We start from the raw sequence: 22782 nt of genomic DNA, 5'->3' as shown, positions 1-22782 counted from the left end.
AACATCAAGAGGTTCTTTATCTTCAAAGGTGTTCAGAGGGCAAGAGAGAGACAGAGGGAAATGTCCCGACTCCAGAAAAGAATGCAAAATCTGCATCGGCTGCAGTCGATGGGGGTCGAGGTCAAGGAGGATCTCCAAGAGGTGAAGAGCCAGCAGGCCTCGCTCTTTGCCACAGAGGCCTCCAAGATCATCTTCCGATCCACAGTCCGCTCCATTGAGCAGGATGAGACGTGCTTGCGTTATTTCTTCCAAAAAGGTACACAGAGAGAGCTCTTTGATCAGCAGCCTGAAGGAAGAGGATGGCTCGGTAACGTCTTCGCAGTCTGACATACTAAGGATCAGAAAATCCTTTTATGCTGGGCTGTATGACGTGAAGCCCACAGATAGGAGAGCCTCCCAGTCCTTCCTGTCATCTATCACAGAGGTCTTAGATGACAGCATGAGGGAGAGACTGGACAAGCCGCTAACTATGGACGAGCTGACAAAGGCTGTCAGGTCCTTCGAGACCAGTAAAACACCCGGAAGCGATGGCTTACCGGTTGAGTTGTATTCAGCCCTGTGGGACTGGGTCAGCCCAGACCTGCTAGAAGTATACAAGAGTATGCTTCTGGCCAGCAGCATGTCAGAATCCATGAGGAAAGGCATCATCACCCTCATCTACAAGCGGAAGGGGGAGAGGGCAGAAATCAGCGGCCCATCTCACTGCTTAATGTTGACAAGATTCTGTCCAAAGCCATCGACAGTCGAGTCAAGTCTCAATCAATTGGTGGGAATCAGAAAGTTTCCCGATCCAATCTGGAGTCAGACAGGGCTGTCCTCTCTCCTGTCTTGTTTGTTTGCTGTATTGAACCCTTTGCTGAGTCTATTAGGAAGGATGCGGGCATAAGAGGGGTGACAATCCCAGGCAGCGGAGGCACTCAGGTTAAAACCTCCCCGTACATGGAGGATGTCGCCGTCTTCTGCTCGGACCCGCTGTCTGTGCGCAGACTGATGAGCATCTGCAACCAGTTTGAACTGACCTCAGGAGCCAAAGTTAACCACGGCAAGAGCGAGGCCATGTTCTTTGGGAACGGGGCTGACTGAGCCTTTGTCCTCTTCACCGTCAGGTCAGACTACCTGAAGGTACTGGGGATATGGTTTGGAAGGGCCGGGGCGTGCACCAAACCTGGAGGGAGCGAGTAGCCAGGGTACACCATAAACTGAGCTTGTGGGAGCACCGGTCTCTCTCCATTGTGGGTAAGAACCTGGTTATCATGTGGAAGGTGCTCATGTTGTTGCTGTACGTGGCACAGGTCTGGCCCATACCCCACTCCTGCACCGTGGCGGTCACCAGAGCCATTTTACGCTTCATCTGGGGATCCAAAATGGACTGGTCCGGAGGGACACTATGTTTAAACCTCTGGATAAGGGCGGGAAAAATGTACCCAACGTTGCCCTCATCCTGATGGCCACCTTCGTGTGCGGCTGCATCAAGCTGTGCGTAGGGCACCAGTATGCAAACACCAAGTGTCACTACGTGCTGAGGTTCTATCTGTCCCCGGTGTTGCGAAGGATGGGCCTGGTCACATTGCCGTGGAACCCTCCATCCAGTTGGACCGTGCCATACCACCTATCCTTCGTGGAAAAGTTTCTGCGGAAAAACAGCTTCGACCACCAATCCATCAAGCAGTGGTCTGCACGGAATGTCCTCAAGGCCCTACGGGAAAAGGAGATGGTGGATCCTGTCGGATGGTTCCCCAAGTAGGCTGCCAAAGTCATTTGGCATAATGCCTCATCACCAGAACTTTCAAACAAGCACCAAGATGTAGCTTGGCTGGTGGTGAGAAGAGCCCTCCCCATCAAATCCTTCCTGCACACCTGGAGTCTTACACCCTCCGCACAATGCCCTCAAGGTGACTGTAGTGGGGAAGAGACTGTTGCCCACCTCCTTCTGGAATGTGTCTTTGCAAAGCAGGTGTGGAAAGAGATGCAGTGGCTTTTGTCGAGGTTCATCCCAAGCAGCTCTGTAACACAGGAGTCTGTGCCCTACGGGCTGTTCCCAGGATGCACACCGAGATAAACATCAACTGCTGCTGGAGGAGCATCAATTCGGTGAAAGACGTTCTTTGGTCTGCCCGAAACTTGCTGGTCTTCCAGCGCAAAGAGTTGTCCACGACCGAGTGTTGCAGACTGGCACATTCCAAGGTCCAGGACTATGTGCTGAGGGACGCACTAAAGCTTGGGGCAGCCGCAGCAAAGGGACAACAGGGGAAGACCACTGTGTAAGGTCCCCCCACCAAAGTGAACTGAGGGGCTGGACCCATGGGAAACTCCTCGGGCTGTATCCAGAAAATATGGGTTTGCTGCAAAATGTACATGGCATGTAAAATGGAATGGAATGGTTGTGAGGCAACTCACTCCTGCATTGAAGGAAACTAATCTCCTTTGCACTTTTTGTATTGTCAACTTGGTGCTGTTTTGAACTGTTTTGTAATGTAGTTTTTACAGATTTTTATGAATAAAGTATATTTTGGAAAAACAATGTGGTGAAAGATTGAGATTATTAATATATGTTATTGTAAAACAGGCAATAAGTAAATCGGTTGTTCTTTTCATTTTCATCTTGTACAAATATCTGCAAATTAAACTTCCTTTCCCACACTAGTTCTTCTGGAGACATTCTGTGTCAAAGGCATTTATTTTCATGGAAATACTGTATAGAATCACAGAACGCAGGCTCCCAAAAGTCCTGTAAAAATCTCTGAATCCTATGCTGTAAAAAAAAAAATGTAGCTTGACTTATTCCTCACATAGCCGTAGCTCAGTTTATCCTCAAGACTGCCTCTGGAAAAACATGTTGCAGTGAAGGTGAAGATGTGAACGTCCATAGCAAGGGGATACTATACTTACTTGACAAATTTGATGCAGAACTGTGTGAAGTACTTGCGAGTGGAGGCAAGGTTATCTCGGATGATGGGAACATTCTGTTTGATATGGAGGATTATAGATGTGACGTACGGACTCTGATCACCAACATGCTCCACATTTTGCCATGGCATCTAGAAAGAATGCAATAAATAAATTTCTACAATATTTAAAAAGATTAACCAATAACACAAGAACGGGAATCCTTGCGGAAATATTTACATCAATAATTTAGTCAGAATTGTTAGTTCATCTGTAGGACATTAAAGTAAAATAACACTTGTATTTGCATAATAACAGCACATCAGAGTATGTTAAAGTGCTTCAACAAGCAAATTTGTTTTCAAAGTACAGTGACAGCTATATCTCGCAAGCAACGGGATGAATCATTAGTTAATCTGTTATGTTGACAGGCAAGTATGGTGGCCAGAACATTTGGGTGAACGCCCTCCTGACTTTGAATAGTGCCAGGGCATCTTCATTGTCAATCTGAACCACAGCAGGTGGACAGGGACTTGTTTTAATATCTCACATAAAAATAGCCCATTTGGAAAAAAAGCAGCATTTTTGGGGGTCTCAAACCCAAAGTCCACCAACTCAGAGGCGAGAGTGCTACCAACTGGGTCAAGCTGATAACATTAGAGATATATGTGCTGTCATATGAATACAATGCATCAACACCGTCAAACGAAAACAATGGTGCGATTCCCTAATCTGATGCTCCAAGTGAGGAATGCTGCTCCCTGAAGCAGCAAATCCAAAAAAACTGCAGGCTACATGCCCAAGATCCACTCGCTGTTGGTGCAGCTCCACAATGCAAGCACCAGATCACAGAATCACACCCCCATTGGCTCTTCAATATTATACAGCGTCCAGTAGATCCGTGATGGGAACTACTGCACCAAGATTTTGTACCTACTTTACTCATGGCAGTGAGTGCAGGATCACAGGCTGCATCCAAGTCCTGAACTAACAGCTGGATACTATTAGAAATCACACTGCAACACAAGATAGGAAAATCTCATTAAACACAAATAGTAATACGGAAAATAAACTGAAACTCCGGTAAACTGGAACATTCTGTAGAAATTAAACCAATCGCTATTATAACAGGTAGCATGCTTATTAATATGATTTCTTTTTGAAGTTCCAAAAACAGAATTTAGTTCTGCATTTACACAAGGTTTTAGGGAATACAGTTTTCAGCTTCCAGTTTCTAAATATATATGCTAGTTTACAGATTTTTAAGTGTCAGTTACTGTTTTGAAATGACATTTTACAGCAACTTGCTGCACTCAAAGGCAGCTCAGTTCCCACTAGCAGAGTCAGATCATGCAACTAATCTTATTGTAAAGTGCTCGACACGTTGGACAGCACAGATAGGTGAAGAGCAGATTGGGAAGCTGTAGTTTTGGGGGGACTGAAGTTTTTGGGGGATGGGGCGGCAGCTGCATTGTGGACAATCTTGTACTTGGGCACAAAAATGTCTATGGTGCCTGTGCATTTTCAGACAAAGGTTTGGGAGGCGGTTTTGGGAGGCAGTTAGCAGTGCAGAAAGAGTTGTTCACCTCCCAACCAGCTGGCCTTTCACCCTCTCACCACATCTGAAGTATAGAATATGAAAACATCTTTTAAAATAAAGCGAATATCTGGAATGTTCTCATTCATATATATTTTTGGAAGGAGGGAGGGAGGAATCCCCATACAGCCCACAATTTCCATTCTAAGTTACTAAATTGTATTAGGTTTTAAAATCAGTGTGCTAGGAGCATAGCAACAGCAGCAGGCCATTAAGTTCCATGAGCCTGTTCTGCCTTTCAATACATCATGGTTGATCTGTACCTCAACTACATTTAGCCACCTCTTCTCTGTATCCCTCGACTGATTCCCTTACCTAACAAAAATATATCAAGTTGAACTTTGAAAATTTCAATTGACCTTGCATCCACAGCCTTTGTGGTGGCGTGGGGGCGTTCCAGATTTCCAGTACCCGAGTTGTGAAAAAATGCTTCCTGATTTCACTCCTAACTGGCCTAGCTCTAACTTTTAAGATTATGCCTCCTTGTTCCATTGTCAAGCATTCTTACATACACAAGAATGTCTTTTTTGTGGCGATTAATTCTCTAATCTAGTGTGATGCGATATTCTGCAACTCCAAAGCTTCCCATTTCAGCTACTGCTTGGCCAGTGGATCAGTGGTGCTTTGCATTAAAACTGGACCATAGGGACTGCTTTACTAGCTCAATTTGAAGGCAGGAGAAAATTTATAGACAATCAAATCAGGACTAATTTATAAACGAATAACTGTAAAAGTTAGATGCACATGCAGAGTAGTTATCACAGTGTAATGCAATAAAAGGTGGTTGAACAGTGTTAATTAAGAAATAGTCACATAGTTTACAATGTCACAGGATATTCTTACCAAGTGAGCAGAAAACCCTGCAAAAACATGATTTTATTCTGCCATGTAACACCATCAAATTAGATGACAAGAATCTTGAGGAAATCTGAATTACTCCAAAAAATGATCAAAATTTGAAGAATGTCCTGCAGAGTTTCACGGTGCTTTAAGGCATGGACTAGGACAAGCTGCCTTTGCTGAAAGGTGCTAGAAACGGCAAATACCTATTAAAGGAAAGGTGCAGAGCTAAAGGCAGACAAAGAACACTTTCCCTCCAGTCAGGTAAGCTCATGTGAATGCATTCAGGTGATCAGGGAGAATAGGGACAGAAGGATTGATGCAGAGGACAATTGAGCAAATATAAGACCGAGATAAATATGTGTAAATCATGGTAAGCCAGTGAGGTTCCACATTTTATTTGTCTGGGGACATGGGAGACAAAAGGTTGGTAACTATTTCTTTGGAGCAGGGAGAAAGTGTTGCGCTTTCAAAGAACCAACATAGACATGATGGGCCATATGGCGTTTTTCTTTGTTGTACAATTCATGCGATATTGTCCAGGCTTTTTTCTGTACTCCATAGCAGACAGATATGATATTGATTTGATGCACATACCTAGACTGACAATTGAGAGAGTACAGCAACCATTTACATTTGACTGGCAGCATTTGAGTACAAACTGAAGGTGACACTTAAAGCCACAAGCCCTCTTGCTCTACACAGGAAAGAATTTTACTAACACTTCATAAATAAGTTCTACATCTTCATTGTGGAGGCATGAAAATTAAATTGTTTATTATTTATAGCTAGGCACTAAATTTACGGAGTAACTTATTAATGAAACCTGATGAGCAATCTGCGAGAGATCAATTTTCAGGCTGGAACTGTTTGATCTAGTTCTAAATAAGCCATTTGTATTGCAGGATTCTGTGCACGCTACTTTATTTTGTCTGCGTATGTAATTATGTGTAGTCCATTCTCGGCTTATCAAATCATGCATAATATTTGTGTCTCTTTAAATGTAACAACTGTGTACTAGCCCTCTGTTAAAAGAAGACATTTGTGACCAAAACTATTTGGCAGAGCTGAAGGCTCCATTAGATTGGCGCCATATGATTTACTCCCCAAAGAGCAGCAGCGAGCAAAATTAACTATACCTCATAAACTCCAAATGATTGAAATATTTTGGCACTTGGACTTTCACAACGGACCAACTGATAGAACTATGCAGGAAATACTTGTGGCTTTGCACCATCTTATTGTAATCCATGGACTTTCCATCCTGACTGAAATAGGCTATGGCTTCATCATAAAGAATTAGATCCCTCCAGAAGGACAACCACAAGTAAAGTCTACTGTAAAATGGGTTCTTTTCTTTAAAGGGGCACTATCTTTCCACCAGGGAAACAGGAAGAGTCAAAAAACGACGCATCCATTTCTGATGTGATGTTATCACTAAGTGACATAATGGGATTTCATTATGCATTAATATTTGTTGATGTGCACTGAATCATGATATCAGGTGCGGTGAACTATTTTAGAATAAAGGCAGGGCTCCTTTAAGATGAAGAGCATGCTCAGTGAAGCAGTGCCTTATGATTAAACGCTAACTGGCTGTGTGGTTGATAGTGAGGAAGAAAGTTGTAGACTGTAGGACGATGGTCAGGTGGGCACATCCAGAGAAGGGAGAGATAATGTTAGGGGACAGCAAATAAGGCAAGAGAATACATAATAAATGGTAGGAGACAGAGAAGTGTAAAGGTGCAGAGGCATTTTGAAGTGCATGTCCACAGATCCCTGAAGGTAGCAGGACAGATTGATAAGGTGGTTAAAGCAGGATATGGGATACTTGCCTTTATTAGCCAAGGTATAGAATATAAGAGCAGTGAGGTTATGCTAAAAGTGTATTAAACACTAGTTAGGCCACAACTAGAGTGCTGTGTACTGTTCTGGTCACATTAAAGGAAAGACGCGATTGCACTAGAAGAGGTACAAAGGAGATTTACAAGAATGTTATCAAGATTGGAAAATTTTAGCAATGAGGTAAGAGTGAATAGGCTGGGGTTGTTTACTTTGGAACAGAGGAGGCTGAGGGGAGATTTAATTGAGGTGTGTAAAATTATGAAGGGTCTAGATAGAGTGAATAGGAAGGTTCTATTTCCCTCAGCAGAGAGGTCAATAACCAGGGGACTTAGATTATAGTAATTGGTATAAGGATTAGAGGGGAGTTGAGGATAATTTTTTTCACCAAAGGGTGATGGGGTCTGGAGCTCACTGCCTAAAAGGGTGGGAGAGGCAGAAACCCTCAATGCATTTAAAAAGTACTTGGATATGCACTTGATGTGCTGTAACTACAAGACTACGGACCAAAAGCTGGAAAGTGGGATTCAGCCGGCACAGACACAATGGGCCGAATGGCCTCCTTCTGTGCTGTAAATTTCTATGATTCTATTATCGCCAGGGTACTTCCGCAATTGTGAACTATTTATTTTCAAATTAGTGGAATGGAATTAATAAATTAGTCAGTTCCCTCAATGCTTGTACTCACGTGCTGAAGGTGTCCATTTCTGACATCAGATTAATCCTTTCCACTAGACTTATATCCACCTTCTCTTTGAGTTTCTCTTCAAGCTTTCAGAGAAATTACAAATGTCAATAACATACAAGCAACAATGCAAACTAGAAAATACTTAATGGAAAACACAATTAGCATAAGGAAAGCCTCCAATTTACATGTAGAACCATAGAAAAATTATGGCACAGAAGGAGGCCATTCAGCCCATGTCTGCACCAGCCAAAAAAACTAGCTGCCCAATCTAAGCCCACCTTCCAGCACCTGGTCCATAGCCTTGCAGCACATCAGGTGCATATCCAGATACCTTTTAAATGAGTTGAGGGTTTCTGCCTCCATCACCATTCCTGGCAGTGTATTCCAGACACCCACCACCCTCTGGGTGAAAACATTTTCCCTCATGTCCCCGCTAATCCTTCTACCAATCACCCTAAATCTGTGCCCCTGGTAACTGACCTCTCTGCCAGGGGAAACAGGTCCTTCATCTACTCTATCTAGGCCCCTCATAATTTTGTACACCTAAACAATATCAATGTGACAATATCAATGCAAGTTTGAGTTTCTACTCCACATATCTTTTTCTCTGTTCAGTATCTAAGACCATTCCTGTGACCCAGTGTGTCTTTACCTGCCCAATATCTATATAATTTGTAGCATGCCCTGGCATTGAACACAGAACCTTGTGTTTCAACTACCATTCATATCAAGTGTCCTTACATAATCTTCCCTGATTTTGGAAGGCAGCAATCACTGCTACATCTACCAAACAGATTATACATTAAATGGATGTCAACACTTTGAAGATTTACAGTAGTTACAGTTGTATGTACTGCTATATAATTCAATGATAACTAGACAAAACTCAAAATCTGTGATTTAACATTTTTCTGCTATCCTTCCACTGCATCCTCCATCCTATCTATATCTTTATGCAAGCTTCCGATAGAGTGCTCAACTGGAACAAGACAAGCTGAGGTATACATTCAAAACTTGAGTGGGACAAAGGAAATTTATATAATGTTTCTCAATCTCAACTACAGCAACCAATCCAATGAATAGTAAAGCAAAATCCACATGTTTGTATTTGAAACAAACCCATTTTAAATGGATACATATTTGCAAAATAAAATCTGTTAAAGTACACTGAAACAATTGAACACTGCATGCAATTAACTTGCTTTGCTATGTTATGACAAAGCTGGTTATTGCAATGTGAAAGGATTCTTTTCACTATAGACAGTTGATATGGGTATTGTGGACTGTACTCTATCATTCCCCATGTGTGGAATAGATTCATTAAACTCCCCACACACATCATAATTTCTACTTATGTATAACAATTTACGGCTGAATTAAGATGTAGCTTGTAATGCTTTAACGGAACACAGGCATTAAGTTGGAACAGGACATACTGACTAAATTATCAAGATTACATCTTTTGACAAAAGATAGGCTATTTCCTGAAATGCTTGAAAATCCATATGGCAGATTAACCCAATCATCAAATTGTGATTTGAAATTTTGAGAATGTACTTTTATTTGTTTAAACATGATTATTACAGGAAAAAAAAGTCTACACTTACAATAATTTTTAACCCTTCATCAGTCTTTTCATTGCCTTGAAACATAGGAATAGTAGACGACCATTTGGCCCCTCGAGCCTGTTCGCTGCATTTGAATGAGATCATGGCTAATCTGTACCTGAACTCAATCCATCTGCCTTGGCTCTATATCCTTTTATATGTTTGGCTCGCAAAAAATCTATCAATCTCAGATTTAAAATTGATTGAGCTAGCATCTACTGCTTTTTGTGGAACAGAGCTGTACACAATTTGAATATTTGATTTAAAAATCAAGTATTGATGTAATCCAGGTTGGCATTACAAAGTTTTAATGAGGAAGGACTGCATTTTCAGTAGTGCCATTCTACAGAGGAGACATTAAACTGAGGCCCCGTCCAAACATTCTTCAAATCTGTAACAGTACTCAAAGCTCAGGGAGCTCCCCAGTGTAACACTTCTTAGCACCAACAGAATAACTTAACATTGTTGTTTGTGGGACATTGCTGTGAACAAAATGGCTGCCACATCTGCTCATATAGCAATAGCGCTTCAAAGTAATTCGTTGCATGATCCTGCCATTCACATCTCCTCGAGACACATCTTTTGTTTCTTCACGTGTACCATTATAACTCCCTTTGGCCTTCGACCATGAACCTTTTTGTAATTTCAACTTTCCTGGCCTTTACCCTATCAGTGACCTTCCATTTTGTTCTTTTTCCTACCCTGCCCCCTTTCACTTGCTTAAAACCCATTACATTTCTAAATTTTCTCAGTTCTGGTGAAAGACCACATGCCTGAAACATGAACACTGTTTCCCTCTACACGGACGCTGCCAGATCTATTGAGTACTTCCAGCATTTTCTGTTTTTATTTCAGATCTCCAACATCAGTATTTTGCTTTTGAATTTATTGTATGTGATGTGCTTTGGGATATTTGAGACATTAAAAGGCACTACATATAAATGCAAGTTTGCTTTTTAAATCGCTGTGGGTCAAAAGAAATAACTGGTATTTTAAAAGCAACGATCATTCCCTCAGATTCCCATAACTCTTCACAGCTTATTAAGCACTTTTGCGATGTAGCCATTGTTGTAATGTAGGTTAAGATGGCTGCCAATAGTGCGCATAACAAGGAAATGAAATAAATGACCAGATAATCTGTTTTCAGTGAGTTTGGTTGAGGGACAAATGTTGGTCAGGGCACTGGCAACAATCTCGTACTCATGTCTGAATAGTGCCATAAGGTCTTTTATAATCACCTGAGAGGGCAGTCATGGCCTCGGTTTAATATCCTATCCAAAAGATGACACCTCTTGACAAAGCAACATTCACTCAGTACCGTAATAAAGTGCCAACCTAGACTACATGCTTAAGTTCTTAGAGTGGGGCTTGAACTCAGAGGTGTGAAGTTAGAAAAGCTACCAAGGGAGATGAAGTAATGCATGCAGGCAAAAATCACACACAAAAAAGAGATACCAAGGCAACAAATCTTTGGTTGGAATTTTGATAGAATTGTAGGAATTTCAGAATTGAAGTAGACTATTTAATTCATCATTCCTGTGTCATGTCTCGGTCCCATCAGAGCTATCTACTCCAAACCAATTTCCCAGCTCTTCCCCATACTCTTTAATACGTTGCCTCTTCAAATGTTTACCCAATTCTCTCATTGTGTTTGCCTCAGCTTTAATGGCCATTTGCAATAGTGCAGTCCTGATTCTAATTGCCCTTTGTAGGAAAAGAATTCTAACCTCCCCCTTTAAGTAGAAAAATTCTTGGGTTGTGGTCAGATAGTTTGGCTTATTTTACACTGCGTAATGTGTTTGATATGACCAATTAACGTATCATTTTTATTATAACAGAAATGGGCTGAATTCCTGCCCAGAAATGGTAAAGTTGATCATAATTATTTTTGATGGTGCAATATTAAAACTAGTATTGATGAGGCTGCTTGTTTAAGAAGCATACATAAAAACTTGTTAATCCAGCAGGAAATCAGAGCTGCCAAGAGCACAACCAATATCTTGCCATGGTCTAATGAACATGTTAAATCAAAACAAACAGCGGATGCAAGCACAAAAATCACACAGCCCGTTATAATTGCTTGCAATTTCCCTTTTGTGCAAGAATCATGGTAATGCAGTGAAAATGGTTTATTTTGAGACTGTGGCCCTTGGTTTGTGTGTGCATGTATACACATACCATACTCCTTCCTTGCCAGGAATCAGGGAGCTGAAAAGCATACAAAGCTGAAGCAGTGTTTGTTTTCACTGCTTGAAGACGGCCAGTCCTGAGTGACAAAAATTTACTGGAACTCAAGGCTGCCAACTCAACGGGGACAAAAACTGTAGGGTGCAGTGGGTTCAAAAAAGGAAATACAGTCTATTTCTGATAAATTCAAAGCCAATTTTTACATTAAAAAGTTATCCAATAATTTTAATTAAGCAAATTTGAATTAATACTTTACCATCAAATTAAAAAGACTGACTGATTGCATTAAAGCTATGCGAAAATCTCCAGCCTGACTGACAAATTTTTACATGAAGTGGGTCCTTCCACAGCATCTAGCACGAGTAACATCTTGTAAGTTATTAGACAGGAAATATATTATCCATCAGGTAAGGAAGAGAAATTGTAACAGTTTTTAAATAAAATGAGATACTCAACATCACTGTTTAGAAAAACCAGAGTGTTGAGAGCAGAACCACTGTCATAGTAACAAGGAATACTATATAACGGAGCAGTTAGGGGTGGGGGGGGGGGGGGGGGGGAACTCTCGATAACATTTTCATATGCTTTAATGTCTGATGATATACAACAGCGCAGTTCTTGCACTACAATGCAACCATAAAACTACAGAAGCATTTATAAAATCTGGATTTTTACAGTAAATACATAGGCCACTATAGTCTAACTATAAAGCTCGAAGCATTTTGCCAGTCTCCATCCAACTCCTAGTGATACAACCCACAGCAGAAAGCAGTCCCCAGATTCTCCTGTGATGGCTGAGTGAGTTTACCACTGAATACTTGGGCCACACAGCGCAGAAAGGTCCTCAAGACTCCATCCCAGGTCAATTAGCTGAAGTCAACTTAGCTGTATTAAGTCATCTGGACTGTAGGGGATGCTACAACATCCCTCAATGCCCCTGGGGAAAGTCAGCTGGAATTCCCAATTGTTAACCAGCAAGCTCTGCTGGAAAGTCTATTTGTGAAATCAGCTGAATGCAGGAGTAGATTTGATTGTGATTCTCTCTCACAGTGAAATGGCTTGCAATTATCAAGGCTCACGCATAATAAAATAGCTCCTTGAGCAAAGCACCAGAGAATGGCCTACACAAGTGCAATTGGACTCCAGCAAGGATTCAGTGCCTTTGCAGCTGGGGTGTGTGGGAATTAGCACACAGCAGAATAAAACCATGACTATAGTCCTACAACTAAATGCCAATTTCATTCAGAGGCCACAGGACGCCGACTGCGTGAATGCAATAGCTAGGGTGCTCCTCTGTAGAGAATGCTCCATCTTTCGATGAATAATTCTACACTGGACCTGGGACTGCTTGATGCTGGCATGGACTGTCCGAAATAAAAAGTGTTCCTGGTACCAACATCCTTCACTTTGATGAGGACAAAATTCATAGGGGAAAAAATGTTTTTTTAAAAAGCACAAAACTGCCCGAGGATTATGATTCAGGCTTATCTAACTCATACAGATTGGAGACACAGCTAAATTTGAGACCACCAAGGTTAATTACAGTCCTCAGACCATCTTAATCTCCTCTGATGTCTCTTTCTCTCTTATACCACCAGCTGACAATCTACAACAATGCTTTGCAGCTTCATAAAACTCGGTATATCTAATCAACGACTGACTTGAAATCAAATTTTAAATACTTTTAAAGCTGGGCATGCCAGTCTGTTGGTAGGTGATACTCCCTTTGGCTCAATCTGTTACTAGTAAATTAGAATTGGCAAAGGTTGGTTTCTCTTACATACACTATTCTACTCAGTGCTTTCCTTCTGGGTACTTTCCATTTACCACAGCATTTTAAGTGTATGCCTTGAGGCAATAGTCGTTCTTAATGTTTGAGCATGGCAACAAAGCCAAGTCATAAATATGCAACTGCTTTGCAAAAATATATCATGTTCTAGCTACACCAAAGTCAAAATAGATCACCTCAGAGTTACCTTCTACCTCTGTACAGAACAGAATAATCTTGGATATCTCTCAGAATCAGAAATGCAACAAGAAATGGTACAAACGTAACACACAAAATCACTCACTACCATTACTAATGAGCCCTTATTATAGCAGGCATACTTAAACTATTTGTTTGTGGCTACTTGCACTGGGAACAGTTACTGCTTCAGACCTTGGTGTACTGGAATCGATCGAAAGAAATCCCTTGGGTAGATTTTAGGATAAGTACACCCTGCACAGATGGGACTGCACATCAGAGAGTCAATATGCTCGACAATGCAGTCTAATTTTGTTACTTTAAAGTTGTTTTCACACTGAAAAAATTTATTAACTAGTAATTCAAACTCTGTAGCTTTGAATTAACAAGAGAAGAATGTAGTTTCTGCCATTAATGTTAATCATGGTTGGTCACATCCAAAGCTCCAATATGTGCTCCCACCACATGAAGCTCTATATCAGCAGTGTTACTTCATACAATCGCTGTCTGGCATACCACAACCTCTGTTGCAACATACTCCTTCTTTGAGAGAGAATCTATTTACCAAAATACTCTTGAACTACAGTATGCTTTTTGTTTTGTTTTTTTAGATTGTTTTAGAGATACAGCACTGAAACAGGCCCTTCGGCCCACCGAGTCTGTGCCGACCATCAACCACCCATTTATACTAATCCTACACTAATTCCATATTCCTACCACATCCCCACCTGTCCCTATATTTCCCTACCACCTACCTATACTAGGGGCAATTTATAATGGCCAATTTACCTATCAACCTGCAAGTCTTTGGCATGTGGGAGGAAACCGGAGCACCCGGAGGAAACCCACGCAGACACGGAGAACTTGCAAACTCCACACAGGCAGTACCCAGAATTGAACCCGGGTCACTGGAGCTGTGAGGCTGCGGTGCTAACCATTGTGCCACCCCAAGATTACAGACAGTGCTGCAGGAGTTATTCTGCAAGGAATGTAGTTTGTCTATTTTTTGCTGACAGGCACACCATACCAGCCTCCAGTTCTCCTGTGCAGCAAAGGATGCTCACCTGTTGTGTGGTTGCCAAGCAGTATTCAGCTGTGCTGAGGATGCTACAAATGAGGCAGAGCTCCTCCACCGTGAACTTTGCAACTTCGGAGCCCTCCTTCTCCTTCAGTAGACTGGAAATGGTCAGGCCACCACTGCTGCTTGCAGTTCTAAAGAGAAAGAAAATGCTAAATGACATGGAAATAAAATAGTAAAACAAAATAGAGATGTTATAGATTCCCAACTCCATTCCCTTCAATCTGAAACCCTCTTCCAGTCTTCATCAACCCATGCTCGACTTTTCGAAAGTTTTTCTGTCCAACCTCCAGAATCCAACTCATCCAAATCTCATGAAAGGTCATTGGTCTGAAATATTATTTGTTTCTCTTTCCATAGATGTTTCCCATCAGAGGAATGTATGATGGCATGAAGAGAGCTCTTGGGCCAACCATCAAGAAGATCACCCCCCTCAAATCTAAATCGGGGGACATAATCACTGACCAATGCAAACAGATGGACCGCTGGGTTGAGCACTACCTAGAACTGTACTCCAGGGAGAATGCTGTCACTGAGACTGCCCTCAATGCAGCCCAGCCTCTACCAGTCATGGATGAGCTGGACATACAGCCAACCAAATCGGAACTCAGTGATGCCATTGATTCCCTAGCCAGCGGAAAAGCCCCTGGGAAGGACAGCATTACCCCTGAAATCATCAAGAGTGCCAAGCCTGCCATACTCTCAGCACTACATGAACTGCTATGCCTGTGCTGGGATGAGGGAGCAGTACCCCAGGACATGCGCGATGCCAACATCATCACCCTCTATAAAAACAAAAGTGACCGCGGTGACTGCAACAACTACCGTGGAATCTCCCTGCTCAGCATAGTGGGGAAAGTCTTTGCTCGAGTCGCTCTGAACAGGCTCCAGAAGCTGGCCGAGCGCGTCTACCCTGAGGCACAGTGTGGCTTTCGTGCAGAGAGATCGACTATTGACATGCTGTTCTCCCTTCGTCAGATACAGGAGAAATGCCGTGAACAGATGCCCCTCTACATTGCTTTCATTGATCTCACCAAAGCCTTTGACCTCGTCAGCAGACGTGGTCTCTTCAGACTACTAGAAAAGATCGGATGTCCACCAAAGCTACTAAGTATCATCACCTCATTCCATGACAATATGAAAGGCACAATTCAACATGGTGGCTCCTCATCAGAGCCCTTTCCTATCCTGAGTGGTGTGAAACAGGGCTGTGTTCTCGCACCCACACTTTTTGGGATTTTCTTCTCCCTGCTGCTTTCACATGCGTTCAAATCCTCTGAAGAAGGAATTTTCCTCCACACAAGATCAGGGGGCAGGTTGTTCAACCTTGCCCGTCTAAGAGCGAAGTCCAAAGTACGGAAAGTCCTCATCAGAGAACTCCTCTTTGCTGACGATGCTGCTTTAACATCTCACACTGAAGAATGCCTGCAGAGTCTCATCGACAGGTTTGCGTCTGCCTGCAATGAATTTGGCCTAACCATCAGCCTCAAGAAAACGAACATCATGGGGCAGGATGTCAGAAATGCTCCATCCATCAATATTGGCGACCACGCTCTGGAAGTGGTTCAAGAGTTCACCTACCTAGGCTCAACTATCACCAGTAACCTGTCTCTAGATGCAGAAATCAACAAGCGCATGGGTAAGGCTTCCACTGCTATGTCCAGACTGGCCAAGAGAGTGTGGGAAAATGGCGCACTGACACGGAACACAAAAGTCCGAGTGTATCAGGCCTGTGTCCTCAGTACCTTGCTCTACGGCAGCGAGGCCTGGACAACGTATGCCAGCCAAGAGCGACGTCTCAATTCATTCCATCTTCGCTGCCTTCGGAGAATACTTGGCATCAGGTGGCAGGACTATATCTCCAACACAGAAGTCCTTGAAGCGGCCAACACCCCCAGCTTATACACACTACTGAGTCAGCGGCGCTTGAGATGGCTTGGCCATGTGAGCCGCATGGAAGATGGCAGGATCCCCAAAGACACATTGTACAGCGAGCTCGCCACTGGTATCAGACCCACCGGCCGTCCATGTCTCCGTTATAAAGACGTCTGCAAACGCGACATGAAATCGTGTGACATTGATAACAAGTCGTGGGAGTCAGTTGCCAGCATTCGCCAGAGCTGGCGGGCAGCCATAAAGACAGGGCTAAATTGTGGCGAGTCGAAGAGACTTAGTAGTTGGCAGGAAAAAAGACAGAGGTGCAAGGGGAGAGCCAACTGTGCAACAGCCCCAACAAACAAATTTCTCTGCAGCACCTGTGGAAGAGCCTGTCACTCCAGAATTGGCCTTTATAGCCACTCCAGGCGCTGCTTCACAAACCACTGACCACCTCCAGGCGCGTATCCATTGTCTCTCGAGATAAGGAGGCCCAAAAGAGGGAAGAGATGTTTCCAGACCTGCTGAGCTTTCCAGCATTTTCTGTTTTTATTTCATAGAAATCTCTGCCACCCAAGTTTTATCCAGGACTAAGTCCCACTCACCGGTCACCCCTGTTCTCACCAGCCTCTTCACCGTCCCCAAAGCTGATTTCAAAATTCCCATCCTGGTTTACAAATAACTCGATAGCCTCCATCCTACTCCCACAAGCTCCTCCAGACCCGTGTTCCAGCTTACACTCTCTACTCTTCTAATTCAAACCTAATATACACTACCCTCCCTCTGCTTCTCAGTGGTGGAACCTTCAACCATCTGGAATTGGCTTGCTAAATCCCTACAGCTCATCACATCTCTCCCCAATGTCAAAAGCCTCCTCAAAACCTTCGACCATAGCTTTGATTACCTTCCTAATTCTTGGCCCACCTCCTGCTCAGTGTCCAATTGTGCTTGCAAAGCTCTTTGGGTTTTCCTTAATGTTTCAAAGTGATATATAATTGCAAGGTGTTGTTGCACTCGAGCCATTTTGCTCCCATCGTTTTGAGGGAATTTGTTCGCTCTTCAGCAAGTAAAATATATTCCCATCAGAAAATTCATGTTTATTGAATAACAATACTCAAAGCTGTTATTGCTGTTTACACATTTGTAATTTTCAAACAAATTTCTCTGCAGCACCTGTGGAAGAGCCTGTCACTCCAGAATTGGCCTTTATAGCCACTCCAGGCGCTGCTTCACAAACCACTGACCACCTCCAGGCGCGTATCCATTGTCTCTCGAGATAAGGAGGCCCAAAAGAAAGAAAAATTTTCTCCTAAGAATATGACACATTACCAGGTAACCTTCAGGCACTCTGATGCATGCTTCACTATCAGTAAGCACTGGTTTGAGATTCTGTAGCTCCAAACATTCTTGCCCATGCATGCCATTATCAAATATGCAACCAGCAACAGAGCAGTACAATTTAACCCCTTGAATGTTTCAGGGACAGAAATAAAATAGGTCTGGCACAGATTCAGCATGTTTCCCCTCAGTAAGGCTATGCCCATTGATGCATCTCACCACCAAGAGCTTCAGACACAGCAGCTGATCCAGGAGGTCATTCCAGGTGTCCACACCTTCATTGTGTGGTCTGTTTGAGGTAACTCCTCTCACATTATAGCAGCCACGTTGACAACTGTAAATTTTTAACTGTAGTCAATCTTGCAAAGACCACAACTGAGACACAGGGTGCAAGAATTTCAGCTTTGTCATTCTCATGTACCACAAGTTAGAAAGCCCTCAACAATCCATAAGTGAAGTCACAGGTGTGCTGTAATAATTCTGATCAACTCATATGTTTCATCAAACTGAATTACTGTCTATATATTTTCCTGCCTTCTCTTCTGTAGTTCCCTTGCAGCACATGACTTCCTCGGCAAAGAAGACAACAAGAGACCTACCCCCCATGTTCCCAATGCTGTTACTCAGCCAGCCACTAGAGGTGCTTGAGTGCTGTCTGGACAAAGTGGTCCTTCGTGTTTGTTCCCTCTGTGTACAAGAGCCTGGACTCGACATGGTGCTTTTTAAAAGCAGCACAGTTCAGATTCAAAGCTCACCATGTGCAAAATTATGGTTTGGAACCAGTATGCTACCACTGCATGGTACCAATTGAACCCATTACATTTTAAACCTTGATGTTCAATCACATTCCAATTTTATTGCAAGCACAAAGGAGGAGGAAGGATTTTCCATTTCATTTGTCGCATAGGAAAATAGCGCTTTACTTTGAATTAAATGTGCTCATTGGCCATTATTAGGATTTTCAGGTTCAGTAGAACTTCTGGTTCCCAAGAACAATGTTGAATAGAAAGCTTGCCAAAAATCTGCACACAACCTGGTGATCTGAATCTGTGTAGTACCATATATGGTGAAAATGATTGCAATCCATTCCAATTAAGACCAGTTGTTCTTTCTGCTTACATCTGATTTACTGAGTCTCTCCATGTTGCACCCAGGCAATCCTTTATGCAAAATGCAGTAAAGGAAAAATCTGCTCCATTGTGTCCCTCTACACAAAACAGTTTATAAATTCAACAATTTCCCCATTACACTAGGTAAATAAAAAATCTTCATTAAACAAAACAAAATGTAAGCGAGCGTTGAATTGGAACTTAATCTTGGATAGAGATTGATAGTTCGAACATGGGCCAGGTTTGTGTTATCTGAACTCTTCATTCTAATGACATCTCAGCTCTCAAATTTCCAGTATTATCTATTGAACTGGACTTAGCTTGCCTTGGCTCTGGGGCTATATAAGCTCCAGGTGGGGATTCTCATTTAGGAATTTAGCTAATTGAAGGGGATTACACCGATTTGGGATGTTATTACCGCAGATTTGAAATCAAGTGATCATTTATTGTTGATTGCAGAGGAAATCCTCCACCCGACTATTTAAAGATCATTTCATACTCACTTAGGCAGGTTTCCGGAGAGGATTTTCCATGCATATTCTCGCAGGTATTTCTGAAATATGGTAGTTAGAGCAATCATTGGCTCTCCGGTGCTGAGTTGTGAGCACTGCACCATGCATTTCTTGTAGTAGACGAACAGATCTGCACAGCTGGGGAGTACTGCTCCCCCCTCATCGGTATTTGGCTTCGGAGGACCCTGGGCTTTGAAATCTGCCACAAACCTGTCAATCAGTTCACTGAGATTCCTGGCAAAGAGGAGGGGGAAAAAAGTAGTTTGAAATATGGGCTGGAGATATGATTAGGGCATGAAGATTTTCCTGATTACTTATGTCTCATAGCAGTACAGAAATGAGGACGTGGGAAATGTACCAGGCAGGCTAATGCTTCTGCAATAACCAGCTTTATAAAACTTAATTCCATCAAAATTCAAATCATATAATTCAACTGCAGGGATGTGCCATTTTCTACACATTACAAGATTCATAACTAGCCCAGCAAATAGTGTAGAAATATGAAACAAAACTGTCCCTCCTCCCAAAAGAAACATAGCTCTTTGTTGTATCTCACACGACAACCCATCTGTTAAGTGAATATACTACATATAAGTGATGTCACAGCAGCTATTTTCAATTATCCAATGCAGTAGAATGCAAAATAAAGCCCTTCTATTTTCATTAGAATGACTCAAATGATTTAAAAAGCCTTGTATTTTGCAACTTGCTCTTCTGAATCATTTGTGGTACAGCTTGGAGTAGGCCATGCTCTTTCAGAAAGCAATGGCATCCCCCTCACTCACTCAATACTGTCCAATTGTAGCTTTACAGCAGATGATAAAAGTGAGAACATTGGAAAGTGAAACAGTCAAATTTCACAGAAAACAAATATTGTTATATGAAATATAAAATAAACTAAACATGCTGGAACATTGACTTATTGAAGTGACAGTTGTTTCTCCTCACTTTTTCTCTCTAATTTTCCAACTTTACTAACACACTTGTTCATGTTTTAGTTCTGGTAAAAGAGTATACACCTAAAATGTTAACTTGTCTTCTCTTTACTGACCAATTAGCTGTGTGGTTCCAGCAGCATTTTTTAAAATATTCTTATACTAAGTTAGTTTGGGCACAGTGACGCAGTGGTTAGCACCACAGCCTCACAGCTCCAGCGACCGGGTTCGGTTCTGGGTACTGCCTGTGCGGAGTTTGCAAGTTCTCCCTGTGACCGCGTGGGTTTCCACCGGGTGCTCCGGTTTCCTCCCACAGCCAAAGACTTCAGGTTGATAGGTAAATTGGCTATTGTAAATTGCCCCCAGTGTAGGTAGGTGGTAGGAGAATTGAGGGAAGGTGGGGATTTGGTAGGGAATATGGGGTTAATGTAGGATTAGCATAAATGGGTGGTTGCTGGTCAGCACAGACTCAGTGGGCTGAATGGCCTGTTTCTGTGCTGTATCTATGACTCTAATATTCTATCGTCTAACTGATCCCTTCCACAATTACTTCTATCTGGCCAAAATAGTACACTGGAGGGATGGACCAGTGATTTTAAGTTAAATGCACTGGCAGTTTAAGCAGCAGGCAGAGTTGGAATATCCAGCTCTATCAGTATATGCATTTGCCTTATGAATGTAATTTTTTTTTTCCATCACAGAATGATGCATGGAGGGAAAATAGATTGAGGAGGGTGGACATATTTTAAACACTGAATACTGAAGTAGCACTTGGTGCGTGTGGAAAAACATTATGAATCGGGATCTTGTAAGACTGGATTTATAGGAGCATTATGCTGGAAATGATGCAACAGATATACAGATCTTCTAAATTTGATCAGGGCTTAAAGGAACGTCAGGAAAAGGGTATGGGCAACATCACGCTTGGGTGTACATGTCTCTAAGATGCAATTTATTCCTTTTTTAAACTCACTGCGTGGTGGATGCCTCTCAATCAGCTCACCACCTTCACCAGGTTTCTGACTCAGGCACTTTCCTTCAACCAACCTAAGCTGGCAGCAAAACTCCCTAGTGTCAGCTGTGGCCCCCTTTCAAGTCCCACCCCAGACTGTTGAGCACAAAATCCAGGTGAACACTCCAGTTCAGAACTGAGGGTGTACTACACTGTTGGAGGTGCCGTCTTTCAGATGAAGTGTTAAACCAAAGCCCTGTCTTCCCTCTTAAGCGGATGTAAAAGATTCTATGACACTATTCCAAAGAAGAGCAAGGGAGTTCTGGCAAATATTTGTCCCTCAAGAAACACCACAGAAGCAAACTGTCTGATCATTATCACATTGCTGTTTGTGGGACCTTGCTATGTTCAAAGTGGATGCTGCATTTTCTACATTACAAAAACTTCAAAGTACTGAATTGGCTGTAAAGTGCCTTGGGATGTCCTGAGGTCATGAAAGTCACCCTGTAAAGGCAAGTGTTTATTATTACTTCCTTGTTGTCCTACTTAAAGCAAGGATCAGAAAGGGGAATGAAGTGCTGACAATGAAAGTGTTATGAGAGTACTTCTATTATTTTTGTAAAATATACGTTTTAAGGACTTATAGTTGAATTATGGACATTGATTCATCTGGAATCTTGAAGAGATGCTGAACTTTGTGGCTTTTTAAAAAAAAAAGTCAACAGAAGGTTCCTCGATTTGGCTTGTAAACAGGTTTTACTGGAAGGCACCTGTCTGTGGATAATCACCCAGCAGGCGTTGTTTTTGACTTGGGGAGATGTTTACAAAGAAGCGACAGGTCAAGATTTATAGGGGTCAAGAGGCTTGACTCCTGGACTGTTACAAAAGACAGTTGGTTTTTGCCTGTCAAAGAAGACCCAGCTCTCTCTCACAAAAAGAAACCCTGCACAGAATGTGCCAGTTTCCGATTTCCAACCGTATTTGAAGAAACCTGACGTATTAAATGTGTGGGAATTGAAACCTTTGTTGCTGCATTTCCGCTGTAAGACCTATCTGAAGCTTCTGAAGCTGCATTTCTTGGAAAGCCTACCCAAACTGATCTTCAACATCGCCTGGAAAGAACTGTTCTAGGAAGATCCCAGGGACAACCGTCTATACGCATTTGGGACGCCAAACCAAAACCAATGACAAGTATTCCACCTAAGCACTATAAACAAAAATCCCTTTTATTTTTCCCGGTTAACCGGCGTGTGTGTGCATTCGTGCGTGCACACGCATGCATGTGTGAGAGAGGGGGGCTAGGATAAATAAAGGGTTTTAATATTTCAATCTGTGTGTGTATGTTTACTTCATTATTGGATAAGATTTGT

At 42.4% G+C, this 22782-nt stretch overlaps 1 protein-coding gene across 2 annotated transcripts in view; it reads right to left on the bottom strand.

The window, feature by feature from the left end:
- Window positions 1-22782, bottom strand: part of vps53 (VPS53 subunit of GARP complex) — a 258571-nt gene that overhangs the window by 105131 nt on the left and 130658 nt on the right. For both annotated transcript variants that reach the window (XM_068010509.1, XM_068010508.1), the window contains exons 14-18: window positions 19517-19759; window positions 14678-14825; window positions 7854-7936; window positions 3824-3902; window positions 2890-3038 (exon numbers count right to left, since the gene is read on the bottom strand). In XM_068010509.1, coding sequence (XP_067866610.1) covers window positions 2890-3038; window positions 3824-3902; window positions 7854-7936; window positions 14678-14825; window positions 19517-19759 — 702 coding nt within the window. The remainder of the gene's footprint in view (window positions 1-2889; window positions 3039-3823; window positions 3903-7853; window positions 7937-14677; window positions 14826-19516; window positions 19760-22782) is intronic.

Source organism: Heterodontus francisci, chromosome 30 (assembly GCF_036365525.1).
Source record: "Heterodontus francisci isolate sHetFra1 chromosome 30, sHetFra1.hap1, whole genome shotgun sequence".
Taxonomy (NCBI): Eukaryota; Metazoa; Chordata; class Chondrichthyes; order Heterodontiformes; family Heterodontidae; genus Heterodontus; species Heterodontus francisci.
Note: the sequence above shows the minus strand (reverse complement) of the source record. Positions and strands in the feature narration are given on the sequence as shown.